The sequence below is a fragment of the Babylonia areolata genome, chromosome 28 (genome assembly GCF_041734735.1).
Source record: "Babylonia areolata isolate BAREFJ2019XMU chromosome 28, ASM4173473v1, whole genome shotgun sequence".
Taxonomy (NCBI): domain Eukaryota; kingdom Metazoa; phylum Mollusca; class Gastropoda; order Neogastropoda; family Buccinidae; genus Babylonia; species Babylonia areolata.
The window spans coordinates 26,042,540-26,062,539 of record NC_134903.1 but is presented as its reverse complement, the minus strand read 5'-3'; the positions used below and the strand labels follow the sequence as shown (position 1 = coordinate 26,062,539).

Below are 20,000 nucleotides of genomic sequence, written 5' to 3'. Positions count from 1 at the left end.
GAGAGACAGAGATAGGGAGAGGAGGGGGAGAAAGAGATAGGGAGAGGAGAGGGAGAGACAGAGATAGGGAGAGGAGGGGGAGACAGAGATAGGGAGAGGAGAGGGAGAGACAGAGATAGGGAGAGGAGGGGAAGAGAGAGACAGAGATAGGGAGAGGAGGGGAGACAGAGACAGGGAGAGGAGGGGGGGAGACAGAGATAGGGAGAGGAGGGGAAGAGAGAGACAGAGATGGGGAGAGGAGGGGGAGAGAGACAGAGATGGGGAGAGGAGAGGGAGAGAGAGAGACAGCGATAGGGAGAGGAGGGAGAGAGAGGCAGAGACAGAGATAGGGAGAGGAGGGGAGACAGAGATAGGGAGAGGAGGGGGGGGAGACAGAGATAGGGAGAGGAGGGGAAGAGAGAGACAGAGATGGGGAGAGGAGGGGGGAGAGAGACAGAGATGGGGAGAGGAGAGGGAGAGAGAGAGACAGCGATAGGGAGAGGAGGGAGAGAGAGGCAGAGACAGAGATAGGGAGAGGAGGGGAGACAGAGATAGGGAGAGGAGGGGAGAGGAGGGAGAGAGATAGGGAGAGGAGGGGGGAGAGTGACAGAGATAGGTAGAGGAGGGGGGAGAGTGACAGAGATAGGGAGAGGAGGGGGGAGACAGAGATAGGGAGAGAGAGAGACAGAGATGGGGAGAGGAGGAGGAGGGAGAGACAGAGATAGGGAGAGGAGGGGGGAGTGACAGAGATAGGGAGAGGAGGAGGAGGGAGAGACAGAGATAGGGAGAGGAGGGGGGGAGTGACAGAGATAGGGAGAAGAGGAGGAGGGAGAGACAGAGATAGGGAGAGGAGGGGGGAGAGTGACAGAGATAGGGAGAGGAGGAGGGGGGGAGAGTGACAGAGATAGGGAGAGGAGGAGGGGGGAGAGTGACAGAGATAGGGAGAGGAGGGGGGAGAGTGACAGAGATAGGGAGAGGAGAGAGAGAGAGAGACAGAGATGGGGAGAGGAGGGAGAGAGATAGGGAGAGGAGGGGGGAGAGTGACAGAGATAGGGAGAGGAGGGGGGAGAGACAGAGATAGGGAGAGGAGGGGAGAGAGAGACATAGATAGGGAGAGGAGGGAGAGACAGAGATAGGGAGAGGAGGGAGAGACAGAGATAGGGAGAAGAGGGAGAGACAGAGATAGGGAGAGGAGGGAGAGAGAGACATAGGGAGAGGAGGGAGAGACAGAGATAGGGAGAGGAGGGGGAGAGAGACAGAGATAGGGAGAGGAGGGGGAGAGAGAGACAGAGATAGGGAGAGGAGGGGAGAGACAGAGATAGGGAGAGGAGGGGAGAGAGAGACATAGATAGGGAGAGGAGGGAGAGACAGAGATAGGGAGAGGAGGGAGAGACAGAGATAGGGAGAGGAGGGGGAGAGAGACAGAGATAGGGAGAGGACGGAGAGAGAGACATAGGGAGAGGAGGGAGAGACAGAGATAGGGAGAGGAGGGGGAGAGAGACAGAGATAGGGAGAGGAGGGAGAGACAGAGATAGGGAGAGGAGGGGGAGAGAGACAGAGATAGGGAGAGGAGGGGGAGGACAGAGATAGGGAGAGGAGGGAGAGACAGAGATAGGGAGGGGGGAGAGAGACAGAGATAGGGAGATGAGGGGGAGAGAGACAGAGATAGGGAGAGGAGGGGAGAGAGACAGAGATAGGGAGGGGGAGAGAGACAGAGATAGGGAGAGGAGGGGAGAGAGAGACAGAGATGGGGAGAGGAGGGGGAGAGAGAGAGAGACAAAGATGGGGAGAGGAGGGGGAGACAGATGGGGAGAGGAGGGGGAGAGAGAGACAGAGATAGGGAGAGGAGTGGGGGGAGACAGATGGGGGAGAGGAGGGGAGAGAGAGACAGAGATGGGGAGAGAGAGGAGGAGAGAGGAAGCTATAGCAATGTCAGATTTAACAAAGACGTTTCAGTTTCAGAAGCTCAAGGAGGCGTCACTGCGTTTGGACAAATCCATATACGCTACACCACATCTGCTAGGCAGATGCCTGACCAGCAGCATATAACCCAACGCGCTTAGTCAGGCCTTGAGTGCATGCATATGTAATTATTTGTGTGCCTTTCAGAGTGGATTTCTTCGTTAGAATTTTTGCCAGAGGGCAACCCTCTTGTTGCCGTGGGTTCTTTTACAGTGCGCCAAGATGCGTGCTGCACAACGGGATCTCGCTTTATCGCATCGTCTGAACGACTGGACGCTGAGTTTGATTTTCTCCAGTCCCGTTTTGAAAGAGCGGGATTCGAACCCCGTCCCTCACGGACCCTCTGTATTGGCAGATGGGCGTCTTAACCGCTTTGCCACCTTCCTGACCTTCTTGAAGATGAGAACTGTAGCACTTAGCGGGAGTGTGCTGTTGTCTTGGGTCAGCATATTTAGGGCATTGGAACACGGAGAGAGAGAGAGAGGGGGGGGGGAGAGGGAAAGGAGAGTGGGGGGTGGAGAGAGAGAGAGAGGGAGAGGGTAGTGAAAAAGAAAACATTCAGAATGCCGGAGAGAGGATTGGGATGAAGTTTGTAGACAGGAGGGGGGGGAGGTTAGGGAAGGGGGTACGGGGGGGGGTGGGGTTGGGGGGTTATGGGAGTAGAGAGAGAGGGAGGGGGTGTTAAAAAAAGGACAGGGTGCGGGGATTGTGATGTATGGATAATGGAGGGTGTGTGTGAGTGTGTGTGTGTGTGAGTGTGTGTTTGTGAGAGTGTGTATGAGTGTGTGTATGTTTGTATATGTGTGTGTGAATGTGTGTGTTGAGTTGAGTGTTGAGTTTGTTTTTGTGAGAGTGTGTGTATGAGTGTGTGTATGTTTGTGTATGTGTGTGTGAGTGTGTGTGTGTGTGTGTGATGTAGGGATTATGGAGTGTGTGTGTGTGAGTGTGTGTGTGTGTATATTTGTGTGTGTGTGTGTGAGTGTGTATGTGTAAGCGTGTGTGTGAATGTGCGAGTGTGTGTGTGTGTGTGTGTGTGAGTGCGTGAGAGTTTGTGTATGTGTGAGTGTATATGTGAGTATGTGTGAGTGTGAAAATGTGTGAGTGTGTATGTGTGTGTATATGTGTGTATGTGTGTGAGTAGGTATGTATAAGTCTGTGTGTGCCTGTGTGAGTGTGTGTGTGTGTGTGTGAAGTTGAGTGTGTGTTTGTGAGAGTGTGTGCATGAGTGTGTGTATATTTGTGTATATATGTGTGTGTGTGTGTGTGTGTGAGTGAGTGTGTATGTGTAAGCGTGTGTGTGAATGTGTGAGTGTGTTTGTGCGAGTGTGTGTGTGAGAGAGAGAGAGAGAGAGAGAGAGAGAGAGAGAGAGTGCGTGAGAGTTTGTGTATGTGTGTGAGTGTATGTGTGAGTATGTGTGTGTGAGTGTGAAAATGTGTGAGTGTGTGTGTATATGTGTGTATGTGTGTGTGTGTAAGTCTGTGTGTGTTCGTGTGTGTGTGTGTGTGTGTGTGTGTGTATGTGCGCGCGCGCGCGTGAGAGAGAGAGATGTAGAAAGGCGCAGAACGGGAGAGAACTGGGCGTTGTGAGGGTGTGGAGGAATACCTGACCACTGGCGTAACAAACAAACAAACAACACCACCACCACCAACAACAACAAAAAGGAGATAATTGGACATGGTCTCTTTTTAAAAGGAGGCAAAAGAAAGGAAGAGAAAAAAAAATTGAAAGAAAAGGAACAGCTCCACAATAATGGATGGGTTGGGGTTGTGTTGAAGATTGTGGTCGGGGGTTGGTGATGGAGGAGGGTAGACAGGGATGTGGTGTGGGGGGGGGGATAATGATAGGGGTATTTTGGAGGAGGGAAGGGTTTCTTTAGTTGCTTGTGGGGGTGCTTCGTCTCTGTCTCATTCCTTCTCTGTGTGTGTGTGTGTGTGTGTGTGTATTCCCTCTGTGTGTGTGTGTGTATTCACTCTCTGTCTCTCTGTATCTGTCTCTCTCTCCCTCGCACTTTTTCTTTCTCACGTAGAAACACTGACGCGCACACACATAAGCGTACACACGCACACACATATGCACAAACATACATGTACACACACAAACACGCACACACACACACACACACACACTTAGACACAAAAAACTCACGCAGCATACACACACACACACACACACCCACACACACACAGACTTACACACACAAAAACTCTCGCACGCACACACACACACACACACACACACACACACACACACACACACACACACACACACACACACACACACACACATGGGTGGATGGAAAGAGTTGAAGGAGAGAAAATAAATGAATGATCATGGACGCTGGAAAAAAAAACCCAGGTGATTTACGAGATATATTTTAGCAAATAAAGAAAAATAGAAAACTGTTCCAGATTAATGCTGAAGGATATAGGATCTCGATGGTGAAGATTGTAGATAGGGGGTGGGGGGTGGGGGTGGGTAGGGGGGAGTGGGTGAAGAATGTGGGGGTAGTGCTGGAAATTGGTATTTGATGGTTTTTGTGTTCTGCGTGTGTGTGGATGATGAAACTTGGAGATTTTTATTAATGATGTGCGGATGTGTGTGTGTGTGTGTGTGTGTGTGCGCGCGCGCGCGCTTCTGTGTGTGTGCATGACTGTGTGTACGAATGTGTGTGCAGAAGGGAGGTAGGGGGGTGGGGGATGAGGAAAGCAGAAATTGGAGGGGTTTTAGGGGTTTGTGTTTGCGTGTGGGGGTGCGGGGGGGGGGGGTGGGGGGGGGGTGCGTGTGTGGGTGATGGGCGCGTGCGTGTGCGCGCGCGTGCGTTCTTCCATCTAAATTTTGTTCACCATCAGCGAGAGAGAAACTGGAAGAGAGACAGAGACACACATAAAAAGACAGATACAGAGAGACAGAGAGAGAGAGAGAGATAAGAGACACAGAGAGAGAGGGGCAGATAGATATGAGACAGAGAGAGATAGACAGATAAATATATAAGAGACAGAGACAAAGAGACAGAGAGAGACACAGAGAGAGACAGATAAGAGACAGAGAGACACAGAGAGAGAGAAAGATAGATAGATAAGAGACAGAGAGACACAGAGACAGATAGATAAGAGATAGAGAGACACAGATAGATAGATAAGACACACACACGCATACACACACACACATACACACAGAGAGATAAGAGACAGAGAGACCGACAGATAGATAAGAGACAGAGAGACACAAGAGAGAGAGAGACAGATAGATAACACACACACACACACACACACACACACACACACACACACACACACACACACACACAGTGATAAGAGACAGAGACACACACACAGAGACAGATAGATAAGAGAGAGAGAGAGATAAGAGGCGGAGACAGGGAGAGACAGATAGATAGATTGACGGGCGCAATAGCCGAATGGTTAAAGTGTTGGACTTTCAATCTGAGGGTCCTGGGTTCGAATCACGGTGACGGCGCCTGGTGGGTAAAGGGTGGAGATTTTTCCGATCTCCCAGGTCAACATATATACAGACCTGCTAGTGCCTGATCCCCCTTCGTGTGTATACGCAAGCAGAAGATCAAATACGCACGTTAAAGATCTTGTAATCCATGTCAGCGTTCGGTGGGTTATGGAAACAAGAACATACCCAGCATGCACACCCCCGAAAGCGGAGTATGGCTGCCTACATGGCGGGTTTAAAACGGTCGTACACGAAAAGCCCACTCGCGTATATACGAGTGAACGTGGGGGTTGCAGCCCACGAACGCAGAAGAAGAAGATAGATAAGAGACAGAGACAGACAGAGAGAGAAGGGAAAAAACGAAAAGAAACGAAACGAATTTTCATTTCACGAGAGTAGTGGAATAAACACAACCGATTTTTATTTCTTTTCACATCCAGCCAGCCCTCAAGAGAGAGACAGAGACAGAGAAAATGCCAAGAGGAAGCAAGAGCTGTTCAAGAGGTTGGCAGTGGAAGAGAGTGTAGGAAATTTTACATCCAGCCAGCTCTGTAAAGAGAGAGAGAGAGAGACAGATATATATATATATATATATATATATATATATATATATATATATATATATATAGCCAGCCAGCCAGCCAGAGATGGACAGACAGACAGAGAGATGAACAGACAGACAGAGAGAAAAGTCCAAGAGGAAGCAAGAGTGGAAGAGAGTGCAGGAAATTTTACATCCAGCCAGCTCTGTAAAGAGAGAGACAGAGACAGAGAGAGAGGGAGACAGTCAGCCAGCCAGAGGTGGACAGACAGACAGAGAGAAAAGGCCAAGAGGTAGCAAAAACTGGCAGGAGAAGTGAGTGCAGGAAATTTTACATCCAGCCAGCTCTGTAAAGAGAGAGAGAAAGAGAGATGGACAGACAGACAGACACAGACGGAGAGACAGAGAGAAAAGGCCAAGAGGAAGCAAGAGTTGGCAGGAGAAGAGAGTGCATGAAATTTTACATCCAGCCACCTCTGTAAAGAGAGAGAGAGAGAGAGACAGCCAGCCAGAGATGGACAGACAGACAGAGATGGACAGACAGAGAGAAAAGGACAAGAGCTGGCAGGAGAAGAGAGTGCAGGAAATTTTACATCCAGCCAGCTCTGTAAAGAGAGAGAGGGGGGAACAGACAGAGAGATGAACGGACAGACAGACGGACAGAGAGAAAAGGCCAAGAAATAGCCAGAGCTGGCAGGAGAAGAGAGTGCATGAAATTTTACATCCAGCCACCTCTGTAAAGAGAGAGAGAGAGAGAGAGAGATAGCCAAACAGACAGACAGACAGACAGAGAGAAAAGTCCAAGAAGAAGCAAGAGTGGAAGAGAGTGCAGGAAATTTTACATCCAGCCAGCTCTGTAAAGAGAGAGAGAGAGAGAGCCAGCCAGCCAGCCAGCCAGCCAGAGATGGACAGACAGACAGAAAAGGCCAAGAGCTGGCAGAAGAAGAGTGTGCAGGAAATTTTACATGCAGCCAGCTCTGTAAAGAGAGAGATGGACAGACAGACAGACAGACAGACAGACAGAGAAAAGGCCAAGAGGAAGCACGAGGTCTTTAAGAGGCAGTCAGTGAACAGAGTGCAGGAGATGCGTGCTCCTTCAAGGAGGCCGGCAGTGCGTGCGGGAGTCCCATACACGCCACGCCACGTCCGTTTCGTTTGGAGAAGGGTGGGGGGGGGGGGGCGGAAAGTCACACAGTCACGCACGCACAAGCACGCCGCACGCTTGCACACATACACACAGACACACACGCGCGCGCGCGCGCAACCATACACACACACACACACACACACACACACACACACACACACACACACACACACACACACACACACACACACACACATCACATCACAAACACACACATACACACACACACACACACACACACACACACACACACACACACACACACACACACACACACATTTTCGCGTGCAATTTTTTTTCTCACTCCCTCCCTCTCTCTCTTTCCCTCCCTCTCTCTTTCCCTCCCTCTGTCCCTCCCTCCTTCCACCCACTCGTGAGACCAGCTAAAGAAATGCAGAGCCTTCGACGTGGGGCCAAAAATAAGATAAAAGCTAAAACCCACTTCGGAACACAAACACATCAACACGCACCCGAACAAAAGAGAAAGAGAAAAAAAAAAAAAAAAAACAATAACAAACAAACAAAAGGACAACAGAGAAAGCGACAGAAAAGGGACAGAACTAACTGCACAGACAGGGGAGGATAAAGAAAGAACGACTGGAGAAGAAATGGAGAAAGAAAGAAAGAAAGAGTGTATGAAAGGTACATGGTAGGAAGAAAACTAAAAGGAGTGTATGAAAGGTACATAATAGAAAAAAAAACACTAAAAAGAGTACATGAAAGGTACATGGTAGGAAGAAAACTAAAAGGAGTGTATGAAAGGTACATAATAGAAAAAAACTAAAAGGACTTTATGCAAGGTACATACTACAAAAAAACAACTAAACAGAGTGCATGAAAGGTACATGGTAGGAAAAGCCTAAAAGGAGTTTATGAAAGGAACATAAACGAAAAAAAACACCTAAATAGAGTTTATGAAATAGTCATGTTAGTAAAAAAAAAACTAAAAAAAACTAACTAAAAATAGTGTATGAAAAGGCACACAATCGAAAAAAAAAGTGTATGAAAAGTGCATAATAGAAGCATAAAACAACTAAAAATAGTGTATCAAAGGTACACATCAGAAACAGAACAGAACTAAAAAGAGTGTATGAAAGGTCCATAATGGAAACAGAAACAACTAAAAAGAGTGTATGAAATGTGCACAATAGAAACAGAAAACAACTAAAAAGAGTGTATGAAAGGTACATAGTAGAAACAGAAAAGAACTAAAAAGAGCGTATGAAAGGTACATAATAGAAACAGAAAAGAACTAGAAAAGAGTGTATGAAAGGTACATAATAGAAACAGAAAAGAACTGAAAAGAGCGTATGAAAGGTACATAATAGAAACAGAAAACAACTAAAAAGAGCGTATGAAAGGTACATAGTAGAAACAGAAAAGAACTGAAAAGAGCGTATGAAAGGTACATAATAGAAACAGAAAACAACTAAAAAGAGTGTATGAAAGGTACATAGTAGAAACAGAAAAGAACTAAAAAGAGTGTATGAAAGGTACATAGTGGAAACAGAAAAGAACTAAAAAAGAGTGTATGAAAGGTACATAATAGAAACAGAAAAGAACTTGAAAGAGCGTATGAAAGGTACATAATAGAAACAGAAAACAACTAAAAAGAGCGTATGAAAGGTACAAAATAGAAACAGAAAAGAACTTGAAAGAGCGTATGAAAGGTACATAATAGAAACAGAAAAGAACTGAAAAGAGCGTATGAAAGGTACAAAATAGAAACAGAAAACAACTAAAAAGAGCGTATGAAAGGTACAAAATAGAAATAGAAAACAGCTAAAAAGAGCGTATGAAAGGTACAAAATAGAAACAGAAAACAACTAAAAAGAGCGTATGAAAGGTACAAAATAGAAATAGAAAACAACTAAAAAGAGCGTATGAAAGGTACAAAATAGAAATAGAAAACAACTAAAAAGAGCGTATGAAAGGTACACAATCGAAAAAAAAAAAAACCAAAAAGAGCGTATGAAAGGTACATAATAGAAAATAAAAAACTAAAAAAAAGAGTGTATGGAATGCACACAACAGAGAAAAAGAATTAACAGCGAAACAGAAATCTGAATTAGAGAGAGAGAGAGAGAGAGAGAAAACCATGAAAGAAAGAAATACACCAAAAACAAAAATATGAATGAGAGAGACAGAAATAAAAGAAAGAAAAAGAGTGAAAAACCAAAAGAAAAATATGAGATCAATTGAAAAAGAAAAAGAAAAAAAAAGGATTAGCGAGAAAGGAATGAGCGAACGAAAGAAAGAAAATCAGGAAAACAGAACGAAGAATAATTATAGAGAAAGAAAAAGAAAGGAAAAACAAAAAGAAGAATGAGAGAAGAAGAAAGACTTAAAAGGAAAACGGAAAAAAAAAGAAATGGAGGGAGGGGGGGAAAAAAAGAAAGAAAATGAGGAAACAGAAAAATATAAAAATATTATTGGATAGAAAAATCAAAGATAGAAAGATAAACACGAAAAAAGAAAGAAGACAAGAAATGAAAAATAGAAAGAAGAAAAAAAACTTGATAACAAAGTAAACACAGGACAAAAAAGAATGAAAGAAAGAAAGAAAGGAAGGAAGGAAGGAAGGGAGAGAAAGAAGAAAAGAGATTAAAGGAATAAAAGTGGGCGGGGGGGGGGACGTGAGGGTTGAAGGAAGGTGGGAAGGCAGACGTGACATTATAAATGGAGGTTTGGAGGGAAGGGAGAATCGGGCTTGATAACAGGGTGGACGAAGAATGATGACGCCTCACCACACCACATGCACGGACATTTAAAGGAGGGTTTACCACAAAAAAAAAAAACAGAAAAAAAAACAGGAGGGAGGTAGTTATCTGGAAATGGATTCTGAGAGAGGAATGTGGTGTTTGTGTGTGTGTGTGTGTGTGAGAGAGAGAGAGAGAGAGAGAGAGAGAGAGAGTGTGTGTGTGTGTGTGTGTGTGTGTGTGTTTGAATGAGAGAGTAAGAGTGTGTGAATGAGAGAGAGTGAGTGTGTGTTTGTGTGTGTGTGTGTGTGTCTGTTTGTGAATGTGAGAGAGACAGAGAGAGAGAGAGAGTGTTTGTGAATGTGTGTGTGAGTGTGTGTGTGTTTGAATGAGAGAGTGAGAGTGTGTGAATGAGAGAGAGTGAGTGTGTGAGAGAGAGAGAGAGAGAGTGTGTGTGTGTTTGAATGAGAGAGTGAGAGTGTGTGAATGAGAGAGACAGTGTGTGTGTATGTGTGTGTGTGAGTGTGCTTGCGTGCGTGTGTGTGAGAGAGAGAGTGCTTGCGAGTGTGTGTGTGTGGATGTGAGATGGGGGTAGTAATGAATGAGCACGGACATAAAAGGGGTAATTGACTTTGCCTTTTTTAACACAAAACAACAACACATAGCAACAAAAAGAGGAAGATAAATCGTTCCAGAATTATGGAGAAAGATACTGGAAGATTGTGGTCGAGATTACAAGAGAGCGAGTGTGTGTGTGTGTGTGTGAGCGCGCGCCCGCGTGTGTGTGTTCGTTTGTTTGTTTTTTTTTGTTTTGTTTTGTGGTTTTTTGTTGTTGTTTTTTTTTTGGGGGGGCGGGGGGGGGGGGTTGAGCGGGGGGGTAAAGTGTATCCACAATTTTGAATTTTGGACGAAACTCCATCACCTTCCCTATACCACCCATGCCTCAGGAACAATATCGACAACGACAAGAAGAACAGCGACAACAGTAACAACAACGACAACAACAGTAACAAAACGATGACAGCAACAACGAGAACGACAACAAGAACAGCGATAACAACGACAACAGCAGCAACAACAACAAACGACGGAAACGGCAATAACAGCAGCAGCAACAATACCAAGAGGATGCAGTGTCAGACAAAACACCACAGGCGTTTATTACTGGACGACAACAACGACGACAACGACAATAGCAACAACAATGATGACGACAACAGCAACGACAACGACGCCGATTGCAAACAACTGCAACAAATAACGACACCGACAATAACGACAACATTAAACAACAATAATAAAATAAAATAAAATAAAATAAAAATAAAAAACACCACCAAGAAGATGCAGCATCAAAGAAAGACACACCACAGGTTTTGTATCAAATGTCCTAACCCCACCGCCTCCTCCCCACCCCCACACTCCCCCCTCCTCCCCCACCCCCTCCCCCAACAGGTGCAGCACGCAGAGAGACTGGGCGCCCTGGGAGTGATCCTGTACCCAGACCCCCAGGACTACACGGACATGGCCGTCACGCCGCCAGAGGGCAGCACGGGCCCCACCGGAAGCGGAAGTGGCGGAAGCGGAAGTGGAAACGTGACCGGAAGTTGGTGGCTCCCCGGGGACGCCGTGGTTCGATCCTCCGTCAGGTACTGGATGACTGGGGACCCGCTGACCCCGGACTACCCTGCTGTGGGTGAGTGGGAGGGGTGTTGTGGGGGTGGTGATGGTTTTGGTGGTGGTGGTGGCTGTGGATGTTGGGGGGCGGGGTTGGGGGCCGGAGTTGTTGGTGGTCTTCTTCATCTTGAACTCTCTCTACAGCTGCTTCTTGTAGTGGTAGAAGTAGTAGAAGTAGTTATTGTTGTTGGTGATGGTCTTCTTCTTCTTCTTCTTCTTCTTCTTCTTCTTCTTCAGCTCTCTCTACATCTGCTTCTTGTAGTAGTAGAAGTAGTTATTGGTGTTGGTGATGTCTTCTTCTTCTTCCTTCTTTTCCCTTTCTCTTCTTCTTCTTCTTCACCTCCTCCTCCTCATCTTCCTTCTACTACTACTACTACTACTACTACTACTTCGTCTTCTACCAGTAGTAGCAGTAGTAGTAGTTGTTCTTGTTCTTCTTTGTTTTTTTCAGAAAGGTTTTATTAGCAATTCACGGTCAGAACTAGGATTTGCTCACAAGAATACGGAAGCATGGAAATGTAAAGAAATAGAATTAAAAAAAATAAAAATAACGGATTATAAATAAGAAATTAATACAATATGAAGACAGTATATGCATGTACTTCTACATACGTTTAAATACATAACAAAGCAACACAGTAAAACAGATAGGCAGCCAAACAAGAGGAAAGACAGTCCACAGTCGTATTTTCCAAGAGTTCACTATGTCGTCTATTCACCGAACACCAGAGGAATGCTTTCAATATCAACGGCTCCTCATGCTGAGCTCTGTGGCAACAGTGTTTCATGAAAACCTGCATTGTCTTAGTACTGAAATCAGGGTGTTGGGCGGGGGTGTGGTTTTCAGACGGAATTCCACGCATGAGCGCAGAGCGAGACAGCTATCCCAGACTGCCTGTGTTTCCGGTGTCCTTCAACGATGCACAGGAACTGATGACGTAAGTGTATATTGCTTGCTTTGTCTGATTTAAAAAAAAAGAAGTATTTGGGTTTACAGTTGGACCATTTGTTTAAAATAAGGATAGATATTATGTGATTATTTCGGTGAATTGTTCTTGCGGGTTTTGAGAAGTGTGTATTGAATTTATGCGCTGTTTGAAATCCCCTTTTAATGAGTTTTGATAGACACAATGTGCGTGATGTGTAGTATGGTGTGTGTATGTGTGTGTGTGTGTGCTCAGGTTTACCTCTTTTCACTTGAAATGTGTGCGTGTGTGTGCGCGCGTGTACGTGTGTGTGTGCGCGCGCGTGTGTGTGCGTGTGTGTGTGCGCGTGTACGTGTGTGTGTGTGTGTGACAGTAACCTGAGCGGGGTGGATGTACCCAGTGACTGGGTGGGAGGCCTGAGCATCGGGTACAAGACAGGACCTGGCTACCTGGACGATCGGTGAGACCGACACAGACACAGACACAGACACAGGCATCCACTGCTTGCCGTGTTTTACATTCAGTTGCCTATTTATCATCATTGTTGTCTTTTTACACACACACATTACACGGCGGTTTCTTTGAAGACCTTGTTTCGTGATGTCCCTCCGTGGGCGCTGATGGACTTCTTGAAAGAAGTGAACATTTTTAATCAGATTTGAAGGTTTTAAACAATGGAAGTTTTTTAAACTTTGAGTGGAAAGTTTGAAGTGGTGACTCGTTTTAATTGTTTGTTTTTTTGTTTTTTGGTGGTTTTTTTTACTCTTGTAGTAGTTATTAACGTGGCGATAGCCTTGAGATGGCCTTAGTGGTCGGCGAGGCTCTAAGAACCGTAATTTCATTTTATTTCATTTGTTGTCTTTTTTATTTATTTATTTATTTATTATTATTATTATTACTACTTTTTATATTATAATTATTATTTATTTATATATTTATGTACACTTATAGTTGACTCCATCAAGTTTTTGCGCCTTATACATATCATTAGTAGTGGTAGTAGTTTTTTTATGTATTTATCTATTATTTATTCTCACCCCCCCCCCCCCTTTTTTTTTTCTCTCTCAAGGCCTGACTAAGCGCGTTGGGTTACGCTGCTGGTCAGGCATCTGCTTGGCAGATGTGGTGTAGCGTATATGGATTTGTCCGAATGCAGTGACGCCTCCTTGAGCTACTGAAACTGTAACTGAAACTGAATTGTCGTGTTTGGTTGGGCCTCCAGCCTATAGCATTCATTGATTAACGGGATCGTTTATCGTTTCGTTTACCTATTTTCTTCTTCTTCTCGCATCCACATCGACAAACACACAACATTAAATGCTTTTTTTTTTTTTTTGCTTTTTTTTTTTTTTTTTTTTTTTTAACTTCGCTGGAAAATCAGTATTGCATTTTCTTTGCCTAACCGATTGTTTTAAGGGAAATCTAAAACACACACACACACACACACACACACAGAGACACACACACACACACACACACACACACACACACACACACACACACACACGTTGTATTTATCATTGCCTTGTTATTCACAATGCGTGTTATTGACATGAGAAAAGACTTGAAATATGTGTGCGGACGTGTAAGTGTGTGCGTGTTTGTTTGTTTGTTTACATGAGCGTGCGTGCATGTGTGTTTATTTTATAATAATTTAGCCTGATCTTCTTTTATTTTAATATGTGTTTCCCCTTTTTCCAGTGAAGTGGATCTGAATGTGAAGAACGAATTTCTCTTCCGTGAGATCCACAATATCATTGCCACCATCAACGGGCAGTACGAGAAAGGTAAGTCACCTACAGTCCTCTCGTGTGTGTGCACGCACATACGCACGCATGCAAACACACGCGCGCGCGCACGCACACGCACACACAAACACTGCAAAATACTCGATTGCACAAATACAAGATACAAAAATAACATCACACACACACACACACAAACGCACACACACACACACACACACACACACACACACACACACACACACACACACACACACACACACACACACACACACACACACACACACACACAGAGCAATCGAGTGGTTTAAGCTCTCAATCTGAGGGTCCCTGGGTTCGAATCACGGTAACGGCGCCTGGTGGGTAAAGGGTGGAGGTTTTTCCGATCTCCCAGGTCAACATATGTGCAGACCTGCTTAGTGCCTGAACCCTCTTCGTGTGCATACGCACGCAGAATATCATATATGCACGAATATCATATATGCACGTTAAAGATCCTGTCATCCATGTCAGTGGTCGGTGGGTTATGGAAACAAGAACATACCCAGCATGCACACCCCCGAAAACGGAATATGGCAGCCTGCATGGTGGGGTAAATAAACAAAACGGTCATACATGTAAAATGTTACATGTCTGTCTGATTGTGTATGTGTGCGTGCCTGAAATCTGATTGAATGACACAGGAAACGAACGATGAGCTCCCTTTGTCGGCTCTGCCCAGGTAGGCAGCCTGTTGTGAAAATGACCCCGAGTGTGTAAAGCGCTTAGAGCTTGGTCTTCGACCAAGTATCCATACCATCATCATCACCACCATCATCATCATCATCTTTATCGCTCGTTAACTGATCCCACGTGGGTGTGGGTGTGTGACAGACCACTACGTGATAGTCGGGGCATTGTTATGTGTTGACCTGTGGGATGCAGTTTTGGAGATGTTGGATGTGGCTATGTGACAGACCGATGGAGTCGCCCGTCGGACCGACGGATGAGTAGGCAGGCAGGCTTATCTGTCGGTGTGTCTTCATATGGGAGAAGAGGCCGATTCTGGATGCGCAGCACTTCCTATAGGTGTTGCAAGGGAAAACGTCTCCAGAAGTTTTGCCCTGCTTCCTTCGCTCACGCTTCTCCTTAATGGCCAGCGTTCTCTTGTTTAGGACTAGCTCGTCGTTCCCACATAAGCCTGGTTGCCTGACCAGCACAGGTGACTTTTTTTTTTTAGTGAAGACGAGTTGTGCAGTTCCTTCCCTACTCTCTCGCCTACCGACGCTCACAGTCCCACAGGTGCAGATACTGCCACGTGTAGGACGGCCTCGGCAGGTGCAGGTTTTTTCTTCGGAGTTCCGTCTCCTAGAAGGACTTCCAGCCAAAGATAAGAGCTCCCCCTGCCCTTTGGTCATCCTCTTCCGCCTTCACATCCGTTGGGAAAGGTTTCCTCCTCTGCCTGGTACGTCGTTGGGAGACTTCTCATGCGGCAGGTAGTACTGGGTTACATGGTACCAGTAGCAAGGGCTATGCCCCTGACCTGACCCCTAGGTGACAGACCAGTACGTGATTGACAGGGCATTGTTGTGTGTTGACCTGTGAGAAGCAGTGTTGGAGATGTTGGGCGTGGCTATGTGACAGACCAGTACGTGATTGACAGGGCATTGTTATGTGTTGACCTGTGAGAAGCAGTGTTGGAGATGTTGGGCGTGGCTATGTGACAGACCAGTACGTGATTGACAGGGCATTGTTATGTGTTGACCTGTGAGAAGCAGTGTTGGAGATGTTGGGCGTGGCTATGTGACAGACCAGTACGTGATTGACAGGGCATTGTTATGTGTTGACCTGTGAGAAGCAGTGTTGGAGATGTTGGGCGTGGCTATGTGACAGACCAGTACGTGATTGTCGGGGCCCACATAGACTCTTGGACCACGGGGGCCATTGACGCCGGCACGGGGTATGCCGCTCTTATGGACCTGGTGAGGACCTTCTCCCAACAGAGGAGGTGCACAGGTGAGTGTGTGTGTGTGGGAGCAGGGTGGGGGGCGGTGTTGTGGGGGAGTGTGTGGGTGTGTGAGGACCATCTCCCCAGCAGAGATGCACAGTTGAGTGTGTGTGTGTGCATGTGTGTGTGATAGAGACAGAGGTGTGTGTGTGTGTGTGTGTGTGTAATAGAGACAGAGAGAAGATCGTTCGTGCACCGTTTTGTGGTACAGTTTCATCATCGTCTGAATGTGTGAAATATTCCGTTTGCCTCTTTGTTTGTTGGTTTTTTGTTTTTGTGGGTTTTTTGTTTTGTTTTGGTTTTTTTTGGGGGGGCGGGGGGGGGGGGGGGGTGGTTAGTTGTTTATCCTCAGCATCATTATTGTTGTTGTCTCCAGACTGGCGACCGAGGAGAACGATCATCTTCGCGGGTTGGGACGCATCCAAGTATGGTCACGTGGGAGCCTTTGAGTGGGCACAGGTAGGGTGGATGGAGAGACCTCACCTGTTCCGTTCTGATAGTAGACATCACTGATAGTAGACACAGCAGGTAGGGTGGATGGAGAGACCTCACCTGTTCCGTTCTGATAGTAGACAACACTGATAGTAGACACAGCAGGTAGGGTGGATGGAGAGACCTCACCTGTTCCGTTGTGATAGTAGACAACACTGATAGTAGACAACAACAGGTAGGGTGGACGGAGAGACCTCACCTGTTCCGTTCTGATAGTAGACAACACTGATAAGAGACACAATAGGTAGGGTGGATGGAGACACCTCACCTGTTCCGTTGTGATAGTAGACAACACTGATAGTAGACAACAACAGGTAGGGTGGATGGAGACACCTCACCTGTTCCGTTGTGATAGTAGACAACACTGATAGTAGACAACAACAGGTAGGGTGGATGGAGACACCTCACCTGTTCCGTTGTGATAGTAGACAACACTGATAAGAGACACAACAGGCAGGGTGGCTGAACAGACCTCACCTGTTCCGTTGTGAATCAACTGTCATTGTTACTGTTCCACTTTATGTCTGTTTACCAACACTGATAGTACACAACAACAATTTGGGGATCGGGGGGCGGGGGGGGAGCGAGCATTGGTGGAAAAAGGGCCTGGGAAGTGTGTGGGGGGGAGGGGGGTGGCAAGTTGTTAGTGGAAAGGGTGGTGGTGGTGTAATGAAGTGGATTCGCAAAAAGTGGCTAAAGTGTAAGTGGAGTGATGGCCCAGAGGTAACGCGTCCGCTTAGGAAGCGAGAGAATCTGACCGCACTGATTCGAATCCCGGCAGTTGCGCCAGTATTTTCTCCCCGTCCACTAGACCTTGAGTGGAGGTCTGGACGCTAGTCATTCAGATGAGACGATAAACCGAGGTCCCGTGTGCAGCATGCACTTAGCACACGTAAAAGAACCCACAGCAACAAAAAGGGTTGTTCCTGGCAAAATTATGTAGAAAAATCCACTTCAATAGGAAAACATTAAAAAAAAACAACTGCAGGCAGGAAAAAATACAAAAAAATGGGTGGCGCTCTCAGTGTAGCGACGCGCTCTCCCTGGGGAAAGCAACCCGAATTTCACGCAGAGAAACCTGTTGTGACAAAACGATTAATAAAATACATTACAATACAGTATGGTATGGTGTGTGTCTGTATCTGTATGTACATGTGTTTCGTGGTGAACAGGAGCATCTCACACTGCTGTTGCATGGTTCTGTTGTCTGCAGCGACAGTCGTGCATAGAACTGGCGAAGTTGAGTGTGCAGGTCAACTGATGAGCTGTTAGTTCCTGTGTAGCCAACACTCTGCTTATATCACATATTGACATAGTTTCACAGCTGGGCCAGCAGCAAAGTGAGAGCTGTATGATCAATGGTTTCTCTGTTGCAATGGGAAATAATTTATAGCTCAGTCTTTTCTGAAAGACTGTGACTCTCAAACTAGGAGGCAAACTGCACTGGCTCTTAGTGCTGCAGCCTTGGGGGGCTAGTTGGCCTTTGGGAATCACCCCCAACGCCAGCTCTCCTAAAACCCTCTAGGCCGAGAGAGTGGGGATGTAACTTGGGCAAGACACTCTCCACTATGATCAAATTCTAGCCCAGACAGTCGGGACAGCAGTTACCTCCTCTGCTGTTCTGATGGTCATTGTCGGACACTGCTGACAGTCATACGAGCTTGGCTGGTGACCAGTCACTGACCTCACAGCTTGGGTCATTCTGCTAATGCAGAAGCTTATACGTGGTCTTGTGTGACTGATTGCAGTTTGAAATTCCCTTTTGGTGGACACACAACTGTTGGTGTGAGACAGTGCAAAGTGTATGTCACCAGTGGTGTGTCGCAGGTTTTGTGTTCTGAAGGAGGACGTCACTGCGTTCGGACAGATCCAAATATACTGGTCACTAACTCAAAATGGTCTCAAACTATACTTCATTTTCTCTCAATGGCACCTGAATTGAGCTTTCTCAAACTGTCTGCAATCTAGGCGTGCATATTGACTGTTCTCTCACCATGGAAACCCACATAAACAAGCTGTGCGAATCCATTTATTTGAAACTGCGCCGCATTGGTCATATTCGTCCTTTTCTGTCTGTAGAGGCTGCAAAGAAACTCACGTCTGCCTTTGTGTTGTCCAGAATGGACTACTGTAACTCACTGTTTGCTGGTCCCCCTGACTGCTTGCTTGAGAGGCTTCAGAAAGCCCAGAATCATGCAGCACGCATCGTTCTCCACAAGCGTAAAGTTGACCATGCCATACCACTTCTCAGGCAACTTCACTGGCTGCCAGTGCGTGCCCGTGTGGAGTATAAATTAGCAACACTGTTACCGTTCCCTTCATGGTCAGTCCCCTGCATACATTTCTCATCTCTTGACCCTGTATGTGCCATCCAGATCACTGCGGTCTTCAAATGCCGGTCACCTCGCCGTTCCCCGATTCCACCCAGAGAAATATGGCAGACGTTCTTTTTTCATTTGTTGGTCTTTCAACTTATAACGCACTCTCCCAGACACTGAGAAAGGCTCCCACATTGTCAGCCTTTAAGGCTGGGCTTAAGACCCACCTTTTCAAACTCCATTTGACTGAATAAGTTAACACCAGGTGTAACCTACGCCATAGGTTTTAAGTGCTGAAACTTTTTAATGTTTTATGTGTATATATATATATATATATATATTTATGTGCTTTTTTTTGGATAAGTGTAGATATATATACTTGTGTGTGGATGAGCATAGTTTTGTGGATAAGTGTGTAAATATTCTTGCCTTCTTAAGAAATCGTGATGGCGCTTAGAGCTCTCCATGGGGATAAGCGTCTTAAAATGCACTTTATTATTATTATTATAAATATACGCTACACCCCATCTGCTAGGCAGATGCCTGACCAGCAGCTTAACCCAACGCGCTTTGTCAGGCCTTTAGTGCCTGCATGTATATTTGTGTACCTATCAGAGTGGATTTCTTCTTCAGAATTTTGCCAGAGGACAACACTTTTGTTGTCATGGTTTTTTTCAATGCGCCCTGTGCGTGCTGCACACGGGACCTGGGTTTATCGTCTCATCCGAAAGACTAGACGCCCAGTTCGATTTTCCAGTCAAACTTGGGAGAAAGGGCGAGAGGGGGAATGGAACCCAGACCCCCACAGACTCTGTATTGGCAGCTGAGCGTCTTCACCATTCCGCCACCTTCCTCATGTGTTGCAGGAATACGAGGAGCAATTAACATCGGGGGCAGTGGCCTACATCAACCTGGATGCTGCCGTTAGAGGTAAATCTAATTTTTAAAGTAATAATAATAATGATGATGATATTGATAATCAATTTACAGCTTAGTCTTTTGTGAAGGACTGGGAGACAAGATTGATGATATGGATACTTACATAGCGCCTATCTTCGGCCGAA

General features: G+C 46.1%; 1 protein-coding gene across 1 annotated transcript in view; it reads left to right on the top strand.

Annotated features, from left to right (window-relative positions):
• Positions 1-20,000, top strand: part of LOC143301872 (N-acetylated-alpha-linked acidic dipeptidase 2-like) — a 229,442-nt gene that overhangs the window by 188,735 nt on the left and 20,707 nt on the right. Inside the window, exons 8-14 of the mRNA XM_076616288.1 lie at positions 11,247-11,487; positions 12,316-12,406; positions 12,768-12,854; positions 14,096-14,181; positions 16,012-16,134; positions 16,503-16,585; positions 19,803-19,866. Of these exons, the coding sequence (XP_076472403.1) occupies positions 11,247-11,487; positions 12,316-12,406; positions 12,768-12,854; positions 14,096-14,181; positions 16,012-16,134; positions 16,503-16,585; positions 19,803-19,866 (775 nt within the window). The remainder of the gene's footprint in view (positions 1-11,246; positions 11,488-12,315; positions 12,407-12,767; positions 12,855-14,095; positions 14,182-16,011; positions 16,135-16,502; positions 16,586-19,802; positions 19,867-20,000) is intronic.